General features: G+C 44.5%; 1 protein-coding gene across 1 annotated transcript in view; it reads left to right on the top strand.

Annotated features, from left to right (window-relative positions):
• Nucleotides 1-8,351, top strand: part of TSTD1 (thiosulfate sulfurtransferase like domain containing 1) — a 61,978-nt gene extending 53,627 nt beyond the window's left edge. The window contains exons 3-4 of the mRNA XM_086945399.1: nucleotides 5,413-5,572; nucleotides 8,056-8,351. Coding sequence (XP_086801525.1) covers nucleotides 5,413-5,572; nucleotides 8,056-8,110 — 215 coding nt within the window. The 3' untranslated portion in view covers nucleotides 8,111-8,351. The remainder of the gene's footprint in view (nucleotides 1-5,412; nucleotides 5,573-8,055) is intronic.
• The last annotated feature ends 11,733 nt before the right edge of the window (nucleotides 8,352-20,084 follow it).

Below are 20,084 nucleotides of genomic sequence, written 5' to 3'. Positions count from 1 at the left end.
TGAGAACGCCAACAACATCTGTGTTTGCGGACATTCCCAAAACTCTTCTCTCACCTTTTCCAACATGGATATAAACAGTTGGAAATAGCTGGAGGAATTCCCCTTACATGATAGGAAAGGGGACAGATCACCTTGAGTTTTTCCTATGGAGAAAAAAAGGCTTTTTCACAGCAGTCTCTTCCATTTGTGGAGTCAGAGTTTTATGTTAAGACCTTTACTCAAGAAACCCTCTCTCGACCCTGGGGTGTTAAAGAATTTCCGCCCCATCTCACTGCTCCCAGCCCCCGCGAAGATGTTAGAAATCCATCTGAATAAACATCTTGCTGCCTTCGTGGAAAATTCTGGCTGTTTGGACCCTTCCCAGCATGGATTCAGGAGGGAACATAGTACAGAGTCTGCCCTCACCATAGTACTGGATAATATCCGCATGTGTGTGGATGGGGGGCAGACCTCCCTCCTGATCCTCTTAGACCTTACTGCCGCCTTCGATACCCTCTCTCCCTCAGTGCTAACATCTCGCCTGATGGAGATTGGGGTTCAGGGGGAGGCACTGGCTCTACTCACTTCTTTCCTCGACAAGCGAGAGCAAAGAGTGAAGCTGGGTAGGTTTCTATCTCCATCCCTGTCTGTGCAATGTGGGGTCCCTCAGGGGTCGGCGCTTAGCCCGACCCTTTTTAACATCTATGTGACCCCCCTTGCCAGACTTATTAGATCTTTTGGGATGGAGGTAGTTTCCTATGCGGATGACACCCAGATCCTCGTCTCTCTCTCCCGGTCAGTTACTACGACTGCCTCCAATTTTAGATCTTGTATGGAGGCGGTTGGACAGTGGATGATTCACAATTCACTGAAACTGAATGGGGAGAAGACTGAAGTGATGGTGTTTGGAGGCAAGGAGGAGGTATGGTCAACTGACTGGTGGCGGGACTCACTTGGAGCATGTCCTGTCCCTGCGTCATCTGCTAAAAATCTTGGGGTGGTGATCGATCCTTCCCTCAGTATGTGTCAACAGGTAAACAGGACTATTGCCACCTGCTGGGGCATTCTACGCATACTGAGGAAGATTAGGCACTACCTTTCACAGCAGGCTAGGAAACAACTGGCAGTGGCCCTAGTGGGCTCTCGTCTGGACTACTGCAATGCGCTGTACGCGGGACTGAATAAAAGCCTGCTGCAGCGCTTGCAGGTGGTCCAGAATGCAGCGGCCAGGTTCGCTCTGGATCTGCCTCGGGGCACCTCGGCCACGCTGGCCAGGAAACGGCTCCATTGGCTCCCAATGGAGGACCGCATTCTGTTCAAAACCCTGTGCTTAATCTATAGGACCTTAGCAAAAAATAGCTCTATAGGAATCGGATTTATCCTGTCCTGCTATAGTCCTTGCAGGATCTTACGTTCCTCTAATCAGGCTCTTCTATCTGTCCCGCGTATCAGAAAAGCTCGATGGGGAGGTAAAGCCTTCTCCAATCTTGCACCCAAGTGGTGGAACGGTCTTCCCATGGAATTGAGGTCCCTCCCCACTCTGCAGCTTTTCAGAAAAGCCCTGAAGACCCGTCTCTTCGCGCTCGCATATGCATAGTCTGATCTGCCATCTTTTCGGATTTATTTTGATAGGCGCCTTGACACCTTAGGGTTTTAGTTGCGCTGTACAAATTATCTTCAATTTCAATATGTTCCATAGCACAGGTACCCGCAAACATTTTTCAAGGGGCCAAAGAGTTTGGTCTGTGGTGTGACGGAAGGCTGCACTGATGCCTGTAGTTTGGCGGTGGGTGGTGGTGGGGGGGATCAGTGCAGAGGAAGCAGGCCTTGTACAGCTAGCGGCTCAACAGCACAATGTGAAACTACAAAACCTGGGGTCAATCCTGTCTTCCCCAATTTGGCCAAACACTGTGATTGTAGCCAATTGATGTATTTCACTTTCCCTTCCCTTTTCTATATTATCACATATAACAGGACCTCGAAATACATGACTTCAGGATGTGTGCTATACAAAACCTTCTCCTAGGTTTAGATTTGATAAACCATGATGTTGTTCATGTATAATAAATAGCAACCCAGGCCAACCAAAGCGTGCATATAAGAACCAACTTGCCTCTTTGTTCACTATTTGCATTGTTGTCGGGTTGGGGTAGATTAATATTCTTAAATTCATGTTTAAAAACAATGGCATTAAAAACATATACTTTCCAATGCACTAATCTAATCTGATGTACTAAGGTGAAATAGTGTAGCATCTAAATGAAATACACTTTTTGAATTTTGAAGAGTCTTAATCATATTTTACATGTTTACTACAAGAACTGCTACCAGAGTTCAGCAGTGCGGGACACCCTAGTTACTTCTTGTCTTTCACTTCAATTAACTGTTAAGGAAATACTTGCCCATATGTTTAACGTCTTTTTAATGTTAATGCGGAGTTGAGTAAACAGCAGCCCAATGCTGCTGTTGACTAGTATGCCACATGAAAATGTCAGGAGGGCCACATGTGGACCCAGGGTGGTACTTTGAGCATCAATGTACAATTGAATAGCAGGGATCTAGTGCCACACAAGTCACATAACATTTCCAGTATAACACCTGGAAGGAAGCCTTTCATTCATGCACATTTCCTGGCACAGTAGTAGAAATGTAGGTGAATGCAAAAACAAAAAAAACAATTGTAACTTCATAGTGAAACATCGTTATGTGTGGTGTGGCTCACTGGTTAGAGGCCGCAGACCCGGAAGCAGAGAACGGCCCGGGACCAGGGTTCAATTCCCGACGCGGCAGGGTCGTGGATAAGCATGGGCGAATTTTGCGAATCTCGCGTTCGCGAATTTTGCGGATTTGCGAACTCGCAATTCGCAAAATCCGCGAATTCTCGCAATTTTTTTTTTTTTTGTGTGTTCGCGCGGGTTTCTGCCAGTTCGCGAGGGTTTTGTACAATTTTGCAAACGCGAACTTACCTGTCGGGTCGCAAGTTTCGCAAACTTGTTGTTTCTACGTGTCCAGCCTGTTTGGGACACTCTTCTTCATCACTGCCACTCTGTCACCACTGCCACTCTCTGACTACTCATGCCACCCTCTGGCCCACCCATGCCACCCTCTGTTTCATCACAGCACCCTCTGGTTGTCCAGTCAGTGTACATTATTGTGGCAAAGCAAGCACACCTTCCCTGCCTCAAGTGACCTGAATTAATTTGGGGCTGATTAATGTGTCACAGAATATTTTTTTAGCTGGCACCTGCTTCCTTAGTGCTTCCTGATTAGTGATCTTTTGCACTTGCTAAGTGCTTTCATTGTTGCAAAATTAGTTACAACACCTGCCCTGCCCCAACTGACAATAATGAATTAGGGGCTGATTAATGGATTTGAACTTCCAGCCTGGCTCCTGCTTGTCTCCCTTAGCTGTAATTCAGGACCTTTGTGGCATATGTGTAACTATTCTGAGGTTCAGAGCAGGGTCACATAATAGTTGCAACTGGCAACTGAACTCTGGAGGGGCCCCTCAGGAAGCACTACAGGAAATGGCTACTAATGATGAGCCTGAACTTTTGAACCTGGTAAGTAGTTTCAGTTTTGCTAAGATCGTATTTCTGCAATTTTGCGCTTATTCGCGGGGCGCGAAGTTGTACTGGGAAGCCGCAAACTCACGCGAACAGTGCGAGCAAGCCATAAAATCCGCTGCTCGCGGATTTTGCGGGAGATTCGCGAATCTCGCGGATTGCGAATTTACCGAAAATCCGCAAAATCCGCGAGCGAAACGGATTTTCCGCCCATGCTTAGTCGTGGACCAGGGTCAGCGGACTCGATAATTCTCGCCTCGGTGCCTACTCTAACCAGGGATCACACTCGGCAACTCTGGGCATTAGGTGTCCTCATCTCTACAACGGCCCCCCACATTCGCCGGGGATGCCTGGTTTCACCTTGGAGATACCCAGTAGGGACCATCTCACAGGGATAGCCAGGACGGGTTCCCCAGCGGTCTACAGCGCCACAACGCCTCAGGGCAGCAGTGCGCTTTACAAGACCACATACATTACATACATTACATGTTGTCTCTGAAATGGGGGCAGTGCTTAATTTGAGCAAGTGGTTCCCAGTGCTCGGCACCGGCACTTGATTGTCAGCACTCTAATGACCGTTCACCACATGGTAGCGTTGTCTGTTTAATTTTGGGATGAGCCCAACAACTGTGTTTATTAAGTCAAATCACATTGAACATGAATAATACCAGCCTCTCACGCCCTTATTATAGCTTTGTGTGGCCTGAAATAGTCCGAATTGTCACACTTGTATGAGTGCGATGGTTAGGTGTTATGTTGGTACTGTCATTGGCAGCGCTGGCAGGGGCAATGCGTGGTGCAGGCTGCAGTGGCCTTCCGAGAAGGGTCATGGCACTTATTTATTTTTTTACAAGTTAAGCACTGATCGGGAAATAACCATTTGTGCAGGTTTTCAGTGATTCCAAGCACTTTTCCACCCATATTTACTACCTGCTCTTAGCAGATTGAAAATCAGAGTGGAGGTGGTCTGTCAGATCAGGTCTTGGCAGAACATTCTCTCCCACTGGTGGCAGGAGCAGGAGTTGTTTCACTGGCTGAGTAAAATAAAGGGTGTGTTTCTGCAGCTAATGAAAACAGGCTTGGTATTCCAGCACTCAGGAATACTGTGTGTGATATACTGGGCCGCTTGGCATTGACCGGGACAGTATTACCCTGGGGAATATCACCCTGGACAACTCTTTTATGTAGTTTGAGGTTATTCTGCCCGAACCTAGATGGTTACATTTTGGAATTGTGTGTGTGAATTGGGATCTTCATTAGAATGTTTCTATGTCTCTTGCCAGTTCTGCTCTGCACCAACTGCTCCTTGGTGTCTCCGAGTTCCAAGCACGCCCCAACATGGTTGTAGTCTTCTAAATAAAACCCTCTTGCCCAATTCACAACACCAGAGGCAGCCTAGCACACCGTCCGCCCTGCAGGATTAACAATAATCTCTCACCACTGGCTTCTGCCAGGCCATAATAACAGGGCGGGTCTGGGCGTAGCAAGCATTTGGCATTTTTCCTGGAGACTGCAAGGGTGGGGCCAGTTTTGCAGCAGTGGGGGTCAGTTTTGTGTTAAAGTGCTGCAATATAAGCCCCCAGTACCAAAAGTAGCAGTGCTTCACATTTGCACACCGCTGTTCCTACAACATTGCTAGGGCTGCTTTGGGTTCCCAGACCGGCCCTGCATACTAATGGCAGAATGTGTACTGTATAAATATGATGGCCTACCATGCTCTTAGGTACCCAGTTTCTATATTTCATTTCCTGGAAGACCCCATCCATTGCTGAAACAAATATGACCGTATAACTATTGCTCATAGGAAGATAAGTAGGTGGGTCTTGTGGTCCAGTTAAACCATTGTCTTGTTTGTTCTTTCCCTTAGTTGATGAGATCGACCAAGCTCTGAAAATGGACCCCGAAGACTTTAAGAAAAAATATGCTGTGAACAAACCGACGCCAGGAGACAACATCGTCGTGCACTGTCAGATGGGCCGAAGGGGCGCACGGGCTGCTGAGATTGCCATGGCTCAGGGATTTGCAAAGTAGGGGCACCTTATGTGATCGACCACCTTCCTCTGCAATTTGTACAGATTTTCTTAATCTCCCCAGTGCACATTTGAGTATCGCAGTGATGTGATAGCTACTTAGGGTCTGCTGGTTCCTACAAGATGCCCAGGTCCTGTTGACAATGTCCTATCACAAAGACTCTGCACGTGCCTGGATCTGTGAATATGATCTGCAATCCTAGTAAGCTAAAGGCATACCACAACAGATTTAGGCATGCAATAAAAGGCAGGTTGTAGCTCTGGTTTAGCTTTAGTCTAAGGAAGCAAGGCGTCATGTGGCATGTTTGTTCCTTTGAATCTGGCTACTTCGAGGGTTTTTGTGGATGGTCATACTTTTCTTATTTCTTATCTTCAAAAATTCATTTTAGCCTGTGCAATTGGAAAATAAGCTTCCCATGGTATACATAATCATATTTTTACTTTGCTAATGTCCATCCAACTGGCGATTCCTAGATGCAAATGTTTGCAGTTTGATTTCTCTGTCCAGTTTACTTTACATGTGGAGAACCATGGGGCATATTATCAAGAACGGCGTTAAAATTATTGCCGCATTAGCGGGAGGAAACTGCAGCTAAAGCGGCGATAATGGGCTTGATAATATGCCCTTGTGAATTCCCATAGAAGCCCATGTTCTGGTGTGAACCTGGGCTTCCATGGGAATTCTCAAGGGCATATTATCAAGCCCATTATCGCCGCTTTAGCAGCAGTTTCCTGCCGCTAAAGCGGCGATAATTTTAACGCCGTTCTTGATAATATGCCCCCATCTTCCTTGACACTCTACTGATCTCTCCTCCTTTATTTCCCTTTCTCCTTCGAGGCAGTCTCTTTTCACTTTAACGCTTATTGCTTTTATGTTTGTTACCCTCAGCTCGGGTCTGTTACTGTTCTCAAAGGCTCTTGGCAAGGAAAGGATAACAAATAGTGTGAATAGTTTCAAATTAAAATCAAAGCCTCTGTAATCGTTGGACACATGAGGAAGGAGGAAACTAGCTTTATTTTTTGTTATAGTGAAATTTTGTCAGCCAGAAACATCGTGGAATGCTTTAAACTGTCCTATGGAAATTGAATACAAATATGACAACAAAAATCAAATCGTTCTGGCAAATCCAGAATAGAAAAACAATGAGTGAAATATCATAGGAGGCAGAACATGCAGAGAAATCCCAGCTTTCACCTGGAACCTGGCATTGTCTGATCAGTCAGTGATGGGAAGGAAAAGACGGAAAAGCTTTTCTCAAAGCAATGGTTAAGCCCATAGGTCTGGGTTTACTACGCTAACACATTCAGCTTCAGCACATAAAAGCGAAGTGAGAGAGAGGCAGTGGACAGAGAGCGCTACAGATGTAAAGCAGTCCCTCACGCAGTTTGATGAAAGCACTGGAGTGAGGTGGAACAATACACCCAAACAGCCAATAGCATTAGGTGAGAGATTGATGCGCTACTGTTTGGATCCAATAAGTAATTGACTAAGTCTCAAGCCAGTGGCTAAAAGAGGGTGTTCGAAGAAAGCCATTGGTTGAAAGGGCAGACTCAAAGCCCTCTCTTTATTGTTAGTAATAGGTCTGTTTGATAGCTGCACGGTCGAAACTCAGACCTAAAAAGTAGGATTTGCAACAGCGGGCAGGTAACAAGTTTCAATGGGCTGTAGGTGGCTAAACAAAAACACCACCCGCCCACAACCATGGAGGACCTTGAAGGCCAACCATTAAGGGGGACACACGGATTACTGTGGAGTGGTTTCGGCTGCCCAGTCTGCAGACCACTAGAGCATGAACGGGTAATGGGAATCTGCTGGAAGAAAGAAAAAAAATGCAGGTGCAAAATAGGGAATAACATGAACACATTTTGACCAGCTTCTGATATGCACCTGAAAGCTAAAAGAGGGATCTTACAAAAAACATCTAAATATTAATGCTTTCAGAAAGAATAGGAGTAGTGCCAAATGGTTCAGAGAAGAAATTAAAACTAAATTAAAAGTAAGTGAGGTGAATACGTAAAAAAGAAACTTTGTGTAGAATTATTAATGTTAAGAAAGTGAGGTGCCATTCAGTCCTTAAAGATGGAAGAGTTTGGAGTCACAGACATACATTATTGATTCTTGGGTTGCATCCCAAAAACATTCTTGGAGCCATAGCAGAACTTTTGACATCCAGTTTTGACTTGTCCTCTCCTTTTCTAAATTATTTTTTGGAGTGTCTATACAGTTCTTTACTTTTACATCTACTTTCTCTTACTCCTGATGTAGTCTCTTCCTCTGTCTTTTTTCTACTAGATATATATCCCCTCAGCCTGTATGTAGCAGCTAACTTGTCTTCTTTTTAAAAATGTTTCTAACTTTATTTTCCGTCTTTGCTTCTCACTCTCTTAAATTGTTTTGAAAGCTCTTCAATGTTGACAATATCAAATTTAGTATCCAAAGTTTTAATCAGTCACTTTTTGTGTACAATGTGTAATTACAGGGTCCAGAACTATGCTGGTGGCTACAAAGAATGGTCAGAAAAAGGTGGAAAATGATGAACTTCTCCTGGTCACCAGCTAAGGAAAGTGCTGCTGTTCCTCTTGTTAATCCGCCCACCACTAAACGTTCTACTGGCGATGGAATGTGCAGTAACCCCGCCCGGTGAATTTCTTTTATTCATGGACAGCTTGGATGTGAAGATGAACATTAATGTTCTTGTGTGGTTTTTTTTTTGGAACCCTCTTGGTTTTAGTTTGTGAATTTACTAATATTTAAATAAAACTATGTAATTTGTAACTCGTGTAACTTTATTTGACCCTATTGATCTGCTCCTGCGCCGGTGCTATTGAAATGCTGCACAGCAGCATCAAACTGAACCATAAAAAAGTATGCCAGGGTATGTTTAATATTTAATAGATAAATCAATGAGCCATCTATCCTTTCACTCATCATTCCAAACCTCATTTTACTACTATGATCTACCAATAAACAAGTACTAGACTCTTTCCTCTTCTTTCCCTCCATTATCCTTTTCAATCCAACTACCAGACTGGCATGTAAACCATATTTCCCTATACTAATCTTTTTGGGTTCTGGAGTAGTGTTCTACTTGTCAAAGTGCTTTGAAGTCTCTTCAGGGGTAGTAAGCGCTATATGATTACAATTATCAACCCAAGAAAGTTGGAACTAACGGTAGAGGTAGGTGTCACACCATAGTCCACAATTTGTCAGCCATGTACCTTGCTCAGTCTACCGTATGTCAGCAGTGCTATGTAGCTCAGTTTACTGTGTCAGCAGTGCTCTGTAGCTCAGTTTACCGTATGTCAGCAGTGCTCTGTAGCTCAGTCTACCGTATGTCAGCAGTGCTTTGTAGCACAGTCACCATATGTCAGCAGTGCTCTGTAGCTCAGTCTACCGTATGTCAGCAGTGCTTTGTAGCACAGTCACCATATGCCAGCAGTGCTCTGTAGCTGTTTACCGTATTTGAACAGTGCTCTGTAGCTCAGTCTACCATATGAGTGTTCTGTAGCTCAGTCTGCCGTTTGTCAGCAGTGCTCTGTAGCTAAGTCTGCCGTATGTCAGCAGTGCTCTGTAGCTCAGTCTGCCGTATGTCAGCAGTGCTCTGTAGCTCAGTCTGCCGTATGTCAGCAGTGCTCTGTAGCTCAGTTTGTGGTTTAATCAACAGCGATGGATATATCACCTTTCAACAGCAACCCAGGGCCTCAACGATGCCATCCCATGGAACTCCCTGACATGACCACGACTTCAGGAACTATACCATACCATGACTGGTCACTAACCCAGGGCGGGTAATCTGACCATTAATTACAACAACCTTCGAATCCCTTTGTAACATATCTCCTTAGGAGATAGAGCCCCACAGTTCTGAGTATTGGGACACAGGGTGCCCCCCATGATGATAAAGTTTATTAGTGCCACCTTGGCGTTATGACCCATAACGCATATATTGGCACTCTGCTTCTCAAAAACCTCGCGCATCTGCTTGTATCACTCACCGCGCATGCGCATCAGTTACTATGTGCACTTCGCACATGTTTACCCCGACGCGCAGGCGCGTAGGCAACACTACCGCCCACACATGTGCAGCCCTAATCACGGGCTCCGCGCATGCGTGCTTATTTCGAGTAGCGTAACAGCAACGCCCTGGCGCCCCGCACATGCGCACTCCTCACCACGGGCTCCGCGCATGCGCACCTACTTCATGTAGCATAACAGTAACGCCCTGGCGCGCGATTAGGCACCATGACTCGGCAGTTCGAGTCTCTCTACTCTTGCCCCCACTATGCAGGTGCACATGCTTATCCAATCAAACACCGTATATAACACTCGGCAGAACCGGCCATTACTTACCGGTATGCGAAGGAGGCACTACAGGTCCAGAGCAGGCTCTGCCGAGAAAAGCTGTGAGTATGAGAAACAACCACCACTACGACTGGTAAGCGCTACCTTTCCTTCCCTACAGGTCTCCTAATGCGAGTGGCCAAAACCTTTCTTTCCCACAGGGTCAACCCCTCGCCCCTCCTCAACCTTGAAGCAAAAAACTGCTAAACTAGCGTAAGAACCAACTCTTGCGCCTCTTCTCACATATGCACTATGTATGTGGAAACCGTGTTTTAGCCACTCCACTCCCGAACTAAAAGTGTGAACTTCACCCTAATGGTACCACCAATACCATTACACTATAGCCGTCCATAGCCAGCACTCCTCTCGCTATAGTGTCGGCAATCAGATGTATATAATGCCATACATTTCAGTGACTCTCTTTTTTCATTGTATGTTTTGTCCTTGTCCATATATGTCAAATGTACAGGTGTTTTGAGAAGGGAATCCCCCTCTCACACATAGAAAAACACTTTAGGGCGTGTATACACATAGTCTGAATTACACACCCACTAGTTTAATCACATACACTTTTTTTATATAGGTCCTGAAGAAAGCCAGCATATTCATAAGGCACTGGCTGAAACATGTTGACCCACCACTGGATGTAGGAGGTCGTAACTCACCTCTAACATCCAACAGCCTTATTTTTAACCGCTGACGGTGGCCCAGGTATTAAAGTCTAATTTACCCTCGGGTACTGGGACCCCGCCAAGCCGTTTTAAAATCACTTTCATAACACTCTTCACTGCACACTCAGCGACATACCTGCTCCGCTGTAATCAGGCGTCGAAGCACACCCGGGACACGCTAGGTGTCACTGGGTGGGCCCGATGATGAAGCATGCCACCAACTAGGTTGGTGGGTGAGGGCTTCATGAGCACACTTACCAGGTGTTCCCACCCCCTGATGAAACATACTAGAGTCCTTTTGTCAAAATTTTGTAATGCATGAGCTAGTCTCCTTCTGATTAAACCACATATAAACCCCGGGGATAAGGACTAGCTTTCTGGTCCTCTCTCTCTCGATTCGCAATCTGTAGCTCAGTTTGCCATATGTCAGCAGTGCTCTGTAGTCCAGTCTGCCATATGTCAGCAGTGCTCTGTAGCTCAGTCTACCATGTCAGCAGTGCTTATAGCTCAGTTTACCATATGTCAGCAGTGCTCTGTAGCTCAGTCTATCATATGTCAGCAGTGCTCTGTAGCTCAGTTTACCTTATGTCAGCAGAGCTCTGTAGCTCAGTCTACCTTATGTCAGCAGTGCTCTGTAGCTCAGTCTACTGTATGTCAACGTCAACAGTGCTCTGCAGCTCAGTCTACCGTATGTCAGCAGTGCTCTGTAGCCCAGTCTACCGTATGTCAGCAGTGGTCTGTAGCTCAGTCTACCATATGTAAGCAGTTCTCTGTAGCTCACTTTCCCATATGTCAGCAGTGCTCTGTAGCTCAGTTTCCCATATGTCAGCAGTGCTCTGTAGCTCAGTCTACCATATGTAAGCAGTTCTCTGTAGCTCACTTTCCCATATGTCAGCAGTGCTCTGTAGCTCAGTTTCCCATATGTCAGCAGTGCTCTGTAGCTCAGTTTACAGTATGTGAGCAGTCCTTTGTAGCTCAGTCTACTGTATGTGAGCAGTCCTTTGTAGCTCAGTCACGATATGTCAACAGTGCTTTGTAGCTCAGTCTACTATATGTCAGCAGTGCTCTGTAGCTCACTCTACCATATGTCAGCAGTGCTCTGTAGCTCAGTCTACCGTATATCAGCAGTGCTCTGTAGCCCAGGCTACATATATCAGCAGTGCTCTGTTGCTCAGTCTACAATATGTCAGCAGGGCTTTGTAGCTCAGTCACCATATGTAAGCAGTGCTTTGTAGCTCAGTCTACCGTATGTCAGCAGTGCTCTGTAGCTCAGTCTGCCATATGTCAGCAGTGCTTTGTAGCTCAGTCTGCCATATGTCAGCAGTGCTCTGTAGCTCAGTCACCATATGTCAGCAGTGCTTTGTAGCTCAGTCACCATATGTCGGCTGAACCAGTGCTATTCCAAACCAAAAACTCCAAACCATCACTATATATCCCAGGAGCTATCAAACTTTACTCGTCGGTGGGGCCCATAACACCGCAAGTCATTCATTCACACAAATCACCCTGCTCCCAAGTCTGCCATATTTCACCAGTGCTCTGTAGCTCAGTTTGCCATATGTCAGCAGTGGTCTGTAGCTCACCGTACGTCAGCAGTGCTCTGTAGCTTAGTTTACCAAATGTCAGCAGTTCTTTGTAGCTCAGTTTACCATATGTCAGCAGTGCTCTGTAGCTCAGTCTACCATATGTCAGCAGTGCTCTGTAGCTCAGTCTACCATATGTCAGCAGTGCTCTGTAGCTCAGTTTACCATATGTCAGCAGTGCTCTGTAGCTCAGTCTACCATATGTCAGCAGTGCTCTGTAGCTCCGTCTACCATATGTCAGCAGTGCTCTGTAGCTCAGTTTACCGTATGTCAGCAGTGCTCTGTAGCTTAGTCTATTGTAGTGGGAGCGCAGAATCCGTGCTCACTCCCAGACTCGCTGCATAACTGGATACTAGATCCAACCAACTAATCACCATTTCGCTTTACTTAATTCTACCAATTTAGTCCACGGTTTTTCAAAATATTCTTTAACTCATTTATATGTCCACATACGTAACAAAATGCATTTTTGGAAGCTTCTCGTATTTACGTGAGCCCATCCGGACTTCTTCGGAAATATGATCTAAATACAACCAGTAGTTCGGTGGAGCATTTTTTTTATTGCAAACCCAATGCATTTTGGGCTGTGCCATCAGCCCTTCGTCAGGGGTCACTGCTCACTCCATTATCTTCAAGCCGCTCGGCAAACGCCTGCATCAGCCAAGGAATTCACGTGGCTCAGTATACAGTATGTCAGCAGTGCTCTGTAGCTCAGTCACCATATGTAAGCAGTGCTTTGTAGCTCAGTCTACCGTGTGTCAGCAGTGCTCTGTAGCTCAGTCTACCATATGGCAGCAGTGCTTTGTAGCTCAGTCTACCGTGTGTCAGCAGTGCTCTGTAGCTCAGTCTACCATATGGCAGCAGTGCTTTGTAGCTCAGTCTACCGTATGTCAGCAGTGCTCTGTAGCTCAGTCTACCATATGTCAGCAGTGCTCTGAAGCTCGGTCTACCATATGTCAGCAGTGCTCTGAAGCTCGGTCTACCATATGTCAGCAGTGCTCTGAAGCTCGGTCTACCATATGTCAGCAGTGCTCTGAAGCTCGGTCTACCATATGTCAGCAGTGCTCTGTAGCTCGGTCTACCATATGTCAGCAGTGCTCTGTAGCTCAGTCTACCATATGTCAGCAGTGCTCTGAAGCTCGGTCTACCATATGTCAGCAGTGCTCTGTAGCTCGGTCTACCATATGTCAGCAGTGCTCTGTAGCTCAGTCCCCATATGTCAGCAGTGCTCTGAAGCTCGGTCTACCATATGTCAGCAGTGCTCTGTAGCTCGGTCTACCATATGTCAGCAGTGCTCTGTAGCTCAGTCTACTATATGTCAGCAGTGCTCTGAAGCTCGGTCTACCATATGTCAGCTGTGCTATGTAGGTCAGTTACAATACGTCAGCACTATACTGCCACTCAGTCAACCACGTTGGCACTGTACTGTAGCTCAGTCTACACTTTATCCTCCGTGTACTGCTGTTGGCCATTATCTGGGAAGAAACATTGCAGTCTGTGAACACAATGTTGCCTGGATTTCCAAAACTGCAAATGTTTGCGATTGTTGCAAATGTGAGACTTAACCATGTATGGTTACCTCAAAACCTCGGATAGTTTAGCTTCTCATTATTCACCTCTTATTCCTACAGATTCTGAGAGAGGTATATTTACACTCACAGTAACATTTTAGCGAATACATTTCATTCCTGCTTTCTTCACTTATTTTAACTGTGCAGGCTTGGGTACATCGAACACTGTAAACTAAATACTGACTTGTTTCTGATGGAACCATAACGGCCTGACGCCCACAACGAGTCTACAAGTGGGAAGATCTGTACAGGAGGGTACTGTATAGAAAGTGCTGTGTTTGGAAAAAAAACGTTATTGAACTTGTTATTAAACACAAACCTAAGTAAACAACACAACTAAAATCCCTGTGCCCATCACATAAGACACACCTTCTTCTTGAATAAAGTTACTGATCACACTATGTGTAGTCCTGTAGGAAAAATACACTTTCATCATATGGACGCAAGACCCTCAAAGCACTTCATACCCCCCCCCCCGTGCCCCATGCCACACTGCCTCCACCTTGAAACAAGGAAGATGTAAATATACTCCAAGATGCAATGCTGGGAAGACCCAGCCTCTGTTTTGAGAATGTGTGAACTAAAGCGGCGTAATGGGGGAACAACTGGAAGGAGGTAGGAATGGAGGAAAAACTTTAGTGGATGGCAAGAAGTGGGTGGTCATTGAAAGTGGGCAATAGGGACTGCCAACACGGTGGTGGAGGAGCCTTTAAGGATTGTGGTAGGAGGTGCGGATGACCGATGGAATCTGGAGTCTGGGGCTATGGATCGAGTTGATGTCCCACCAGTGCAACCCACCAAGCTCCAGCTCCTAAGGCATAAGCATCTTAAAACTAGGATCCTGTATCTTTTCTCCAGTGAGCCGAGAAGTCCAGGTAGGGTCAGGTACTTGCATCGGTGAAGGGAGATGGCAATTATATGTGCAACTTGCACCTTGAGCCTCTTCGCAAGAACCCAAGGTCGAAAGTACGGTTCGAGTCCTAGGCTTAGACATCTTCTCAGGTTTATTCAGGCACGTATGATCTCAAATGCTGACATTTAATCCTTAAAACAGCCAAGTGGAGACATTTCCTTTCTTGTCTGACACTTGTGTTTCTGTCATCTGCTGGATCGTTTGCCATGGTTTCATGTGTCTGCTTTGGCAATGGGCAGGTCATGCAAGCTGTCTAATTGCCAATTATTCTCTATAAATACATCTAACAGTAGGTTCAGGGAAGAGATCACCCAAAGCTATATGTGATCCAACATATTAACTATAAATATAAAGACCGTGAAGAAAAAAACATAAATCAATGGAAGAAAAGAAAAGGTAATTAAAGAAGCCCTTCAAACAGTATCACTAGTATCAAAAATACATTATTTATTACATCTAGTACAAAAGATTCTAAAAACAGTTACGCTCAAGAGAAAGTGCTGGTATACAAAAAAGAACATATATCAGACCAGACATGTGGCAAACAAAACCATTACATATTATGGTAAAAGAACAACAAAAACAAAGATAATGTGTCCTTAATTTAATTTTGGCCATCAAAAAGCGTCGACTGCGTTTCGACCGCTATATTATTGTGCGGTCATCTTCAGGACTCATAGTTTGCCCGAGCGTTGTATATCTGTATAAAATTGTTAGGACCAATCATTAATTATGGTCATCCGCAGAAATTCTCAGAAATATGGCATAGACGAGTGAAGACACACTACGTCATAGAAACTTAGTGGAGTCTAATCAGTGGCATCAAACTTCCACCCAACTGAACTCCCATTTAATCCGCGACTCCAAAAGGATACCGGCAGAGATAGTGCCGCTAATTAGACGTGTTCTGTCTAATTAAGCCTATGTGATATCTGTTACTTAGTAGTTTTCACTTTTGTTTGCAGGCTCCCAGCCGCACCGCTCTGTTCTTCCAAGGACAGTGCTGCGAAGTGAAACTGTAACTTTTCATTGCTTCTCCTATGGGCCACATGTCACCCAACTATATGCAATGTCCTCGGGATGGGGCTGGGGTGTGTGTATGTGTGTGTATATATATATATATATATATATATATATATATATATATATATGGCCTTATATAGTTAGGAATTAGCATTTTAAAAAAACAATGAAATTGCTCTTATATAGTTAGTTATACTAACTATATTTCGTGCACCCGCAATCCACTGCCGATGTCACATATTAGATCATTCATGACATGGTCAGTGACATCACTGATGACATCTCAAATGACATCACTGATGACATCATCCAGTGAATGTGGTTTGCTTTGTTATTTAAATATGCATTATATATATATATATAGCAATTTGCATTGAAGAATGAGTGGATATATATAAATAAATATTTGGATGGAGGATTTAGTAGCAGTGTAATTGACTGTTTACTTGACCAATTTATAGGGTCTCACTAAATATAGTGGATAGTGACTAAACTGTGTGAATATCTGTATCACTTTGTCAGTTGTTGTGTAAACTGATTCTACAGGTGGTTACTAGCTATGTGAAAGTCTATATTAGTTATTGATTAGTTAACTGAGTATTTGTATGGGAGTGTGAAAGTGTGTGTGGCTCGGTGGGGGGTGTGTGACTGCCCAAAGATGTGTGAATAGTTGATTCAGTAGATATATGAAGTTAAAAGTACATGCTCTAACAGTTTGGGTGAGTGAATCTCTTTTTGGGTGTGGTGATGAGCAAATATATTTATCAATGGTACATGTCCAACAAACTAGAAAAATAAAAGGCAGTGTATGTGTCAGTTGTATATAAATAAGTATACATAAGACTCAATGATTGTGTGAGTGACTGTATGGATAACTGTATACTTGTAATAATGATTTTAAAATTCACTAAGTATGACTTACTATCTAAATGAGTAGATGAAGTGGTGTTTGTATAAGTGTTTTGCTAAGTAAATATGTAAGTATGATCCATTGTTTGCATAAGTGAGTAGGATGACTTCATATGTGAATAGGATGTGTGCTGTTGTTTAATGTCGATATAGGTATATAAGTATTTTTGATAGTGGTCTATTGTTCATTGACAGCATGTATGAGTGAATCTACAGGTAAGTGATTAGATGTGTGTATACATCTATGAATCACTGAGTGGATTTTTAGATACTTGTATTGCTGTGACAATGGATTCAAATATGATACTCTGTACTTTACAAAGAGTGAAGAAAGATTTTAATAGTGTATTAAAAGGTGTAAGATTGTCACGTGGATGATGTCATCAGTGATGTCATCAGTGATGTCTTTTGAGATGTCATCATTGATGTCACTGACCATGTCATGAATGATCTAATATGTGACATCATCAGCAGTGGATTGGGGGTGCGCGAAATATAGTTAGTACAACTAACTATATAGGAGCAATTTCATTGGTTTTTTAAATGCTAATTCCTAACTATATAAGGCCTGAAACCTATGGTTTTTTCAGTGAATTTCAAAGGTTTTGGATATGCTAACTCCTAACTATATAAGGCCTGAAACCTATGGTTTTGTCAGTGAATTCGCAAGGTTTTTTAAATGCTAATTCTATTAGCGGATAACGTTTAAATATGTTAATATCCTTGTGGGACCACCTGAGCAGCCCTAGGGGGTCAGGGTGTTTCTACCCTGCCCCCTTTTTGCATTCTACACCTTTGTTTTTCTGCTTCTTTTGTGCCTCGGTCTACCTAGCACAAGATGAATGCCAACACTTCCTGGTTAGAAGTGTTGACAGCCAATGAGCATGCTGCTTTCATGTGAAAGGCATGCTGATTGGCTGCCACTGTCTGTCAACACTCCAAACCAGGAAGTGTTGGCAGCCATCTTGTGCCTCGGTAGAACCAAGGCACAAGAAAGCAGTGAAACAAAGGTGCACAACACGCAAAGGGGGCAGGGTAGAAGCACCCTGACCCCCCTAGGCCTGCTCAGGGGGTCCCACAAAGCCCCCCCAGGCCCCCCAATTTTTTTTCCCAGAAAATCGCGGGGGTACGCGCACCGTACGCGCGTACCCCTGCGATTTGCAGAAAAAAAATGTTGGGGGCCTGGGGGGGGGCCTTGTGGGACCCCCAGAGCAGGCCTAGGGGGTCCGGGTGCTTCTACCCTGCCCCCTTTTTGAGTTCTACACGTTTGTTTTTCTGCTTTCCTGTGCCTCAGTCTACCGAGGCACAAGATGGCTGCCAACAATTTCTGTTTTGGAGTGTTGACAGACAGTGGCAGCCAATCAGCATGCGCTCATACTCGGGAAGGTACAGAGTACAGTAAGCTTACAGTGCACTCACGGTGTCCCACCCATAAATATATAATTTGGGAAAATTCAATTTTATCAACAACTACAGGAGCGATTTTCACCAAATATAAAAAGGGCACTACTGCATACCAGTCCCTACCATGTTGCTAAGTTTGGTGTAATTCCATTCAGCCGTTCTGGCTGTAGCCGTGTCTAAAAGTCCTATGGAAAATTGCATTGGGCTACATTTCACATTACATTTTTTCAAAAACTACTGGAGGGATTTACACCAAACATACAAAAGGCACTGCTGCATACCAGTCCCTACCATTTTGCCAAATCTGGTGTAATTCCATTCAGCCGTTCGAGCTGTAGCCTTGTCAGAATGTCCCTATGGAAATTCACATGGGGAAAACACGTTTTGGGACCCCCCTTTTTTCTCGGCCCCCGCTTGACGAATCCCCACGAAACTTTCAGGGAAGGAGCAGAGTGCAGCGAGGCAAATTTAAGGAAAATTACAGGCAGATCCCTCAATCGGCGCCAAAGTTATTCCCAATAGAATGTTCGGAATATCCTATGGTAACTAGGTCCTAACTATATATACCTACTGGCGACCGCCAGTAGGTAATATATATATATATATATAATAATAATTAAAATCACACAGTAATATGATATTATTCCAATTCAACAATGTTAAAAAGGACTAAAATCATAAATAGAAATAGCAGCAGTGTATTCATTCAAGATTAAATCAATTCATATGTAATGCATTAGCTGTAATCAGACTATCCCAAGAAACCATAAGCAGGGCTATTTACAAGAAATGATACAGATCCTCCGTATTGTTTAGACTGGTAGGAGTCTTACTGTCAAACTCAATAATCATTTGCAATTCTAATTTTCTCAACAATTTTTCCCTATTGCCTCCTCGTATATAAACGTGGTTCGGTCTTATGTATTATGTTGAGAGTTTTGTTAACTGTCACTAATAATGGAGTTATGTTATGATTGCGGTCTAAACCACCTACGAGCAGGGCTCGCTTTAGGGCAGTATGGCTGGTGCGGCCGCATTGGTTGCTGACCTTGGGAGGAGGCGCTGACCTCAGGGGGGGGAGTGCTGTGTTTAGCGGTAACCTACGATTTAAAAACACCTTCAGCAGAGTTCCTTGTACCTCCAGTTTTCAGGCAGCAATTAAAAATGTCATGATAGCTCTTGTGATTAATGTTCCTGCTAGAGAGAGAAATCAATGTTTTGTGTAGGGGCAGTTTTGACTCTTCATAAAGTAGCGCAGAGAGTTAAGATGCCGGCTTCAAACAACGTGAACCCTGCAGATCACAGGTCTCTATTTTATGTGGATAATTGAGTGGATTACTGCTTATGTCACAGAGATCCTTTTGTTACAGCATTTCATAAGATACAACCTTAATATAAAACAGGGACTGTCGCACCAGGTGCCCTTCAGCTCTAAAGCCAGCCCTGCCTATGAGGGATGTTGGGTGCATGTTAAGGGTTATGTTTAATGTTTCCTGTAGAATGCGGGGTATAAATGTGTAGCTGTCCTGCCACACTCCTCTGCTTAACTGGGTAGGAGTCACAGTCAGACCTGCGACTGCCATTCCTCTGTGCAGTTGCTCAAGGCGGGAAGTTTGAAAGTGATGTGCTGCGTTAACAAGTGACCTTATGTCATGAGTGACACCTCCAGTAAGTTCTGCCACTATCTGTTGCAGCAGCCCATTTTTCTGCCTCGTCGAGCATCACTATTTTCCTTCTACATGCCGCTAAGATCGTGGTCTTGTGACCTGGCTCTTTTCCTTAGCTCTCCTTCAGCACCTGCCCCCCATCGTAGAGTTCGTCTTCCACCCAAAGAGTCTGTTGACTCCCAATACTCTGTTCACCAATTCGTAACTCAGGAAGGTATGAAGTCTCGACTGATGGAGATCTAGATGCCTATATCAGGATTAACCCCAATATCTGCCCAGCGTCAGACATCCCCAAACCAGGCAGATCATCACTAGAGAAAACCATGCCATGGTCTTGCCTTCAAAGAAAGGTCCAACAGGCGAAGCTCTGGTAAGAAACTGAGAAACATGCAATGTGAAACACACTCTGAATCTCTAAAACTGCGT

This window comes from Lissotriton vulgaris, chromosome 12, assembly GCF_964263255.1.
Source record: "Lissotriton vulgaris chromosome 12, aLisVul1.2, whole genome shotgun sequence".
Classification (NCBI taxonomy): domain Eukaryota; kingdom Metazoa; phylum Chordata; class Amphibia; order Caudata; family Salamandridae; genus Lissotriton; species Lissotriton vulgaris.
Note: the sequence above shows the minus strand (reverse complement) of the source record. Positions and strands in the feature narration are given on the sequence as shown.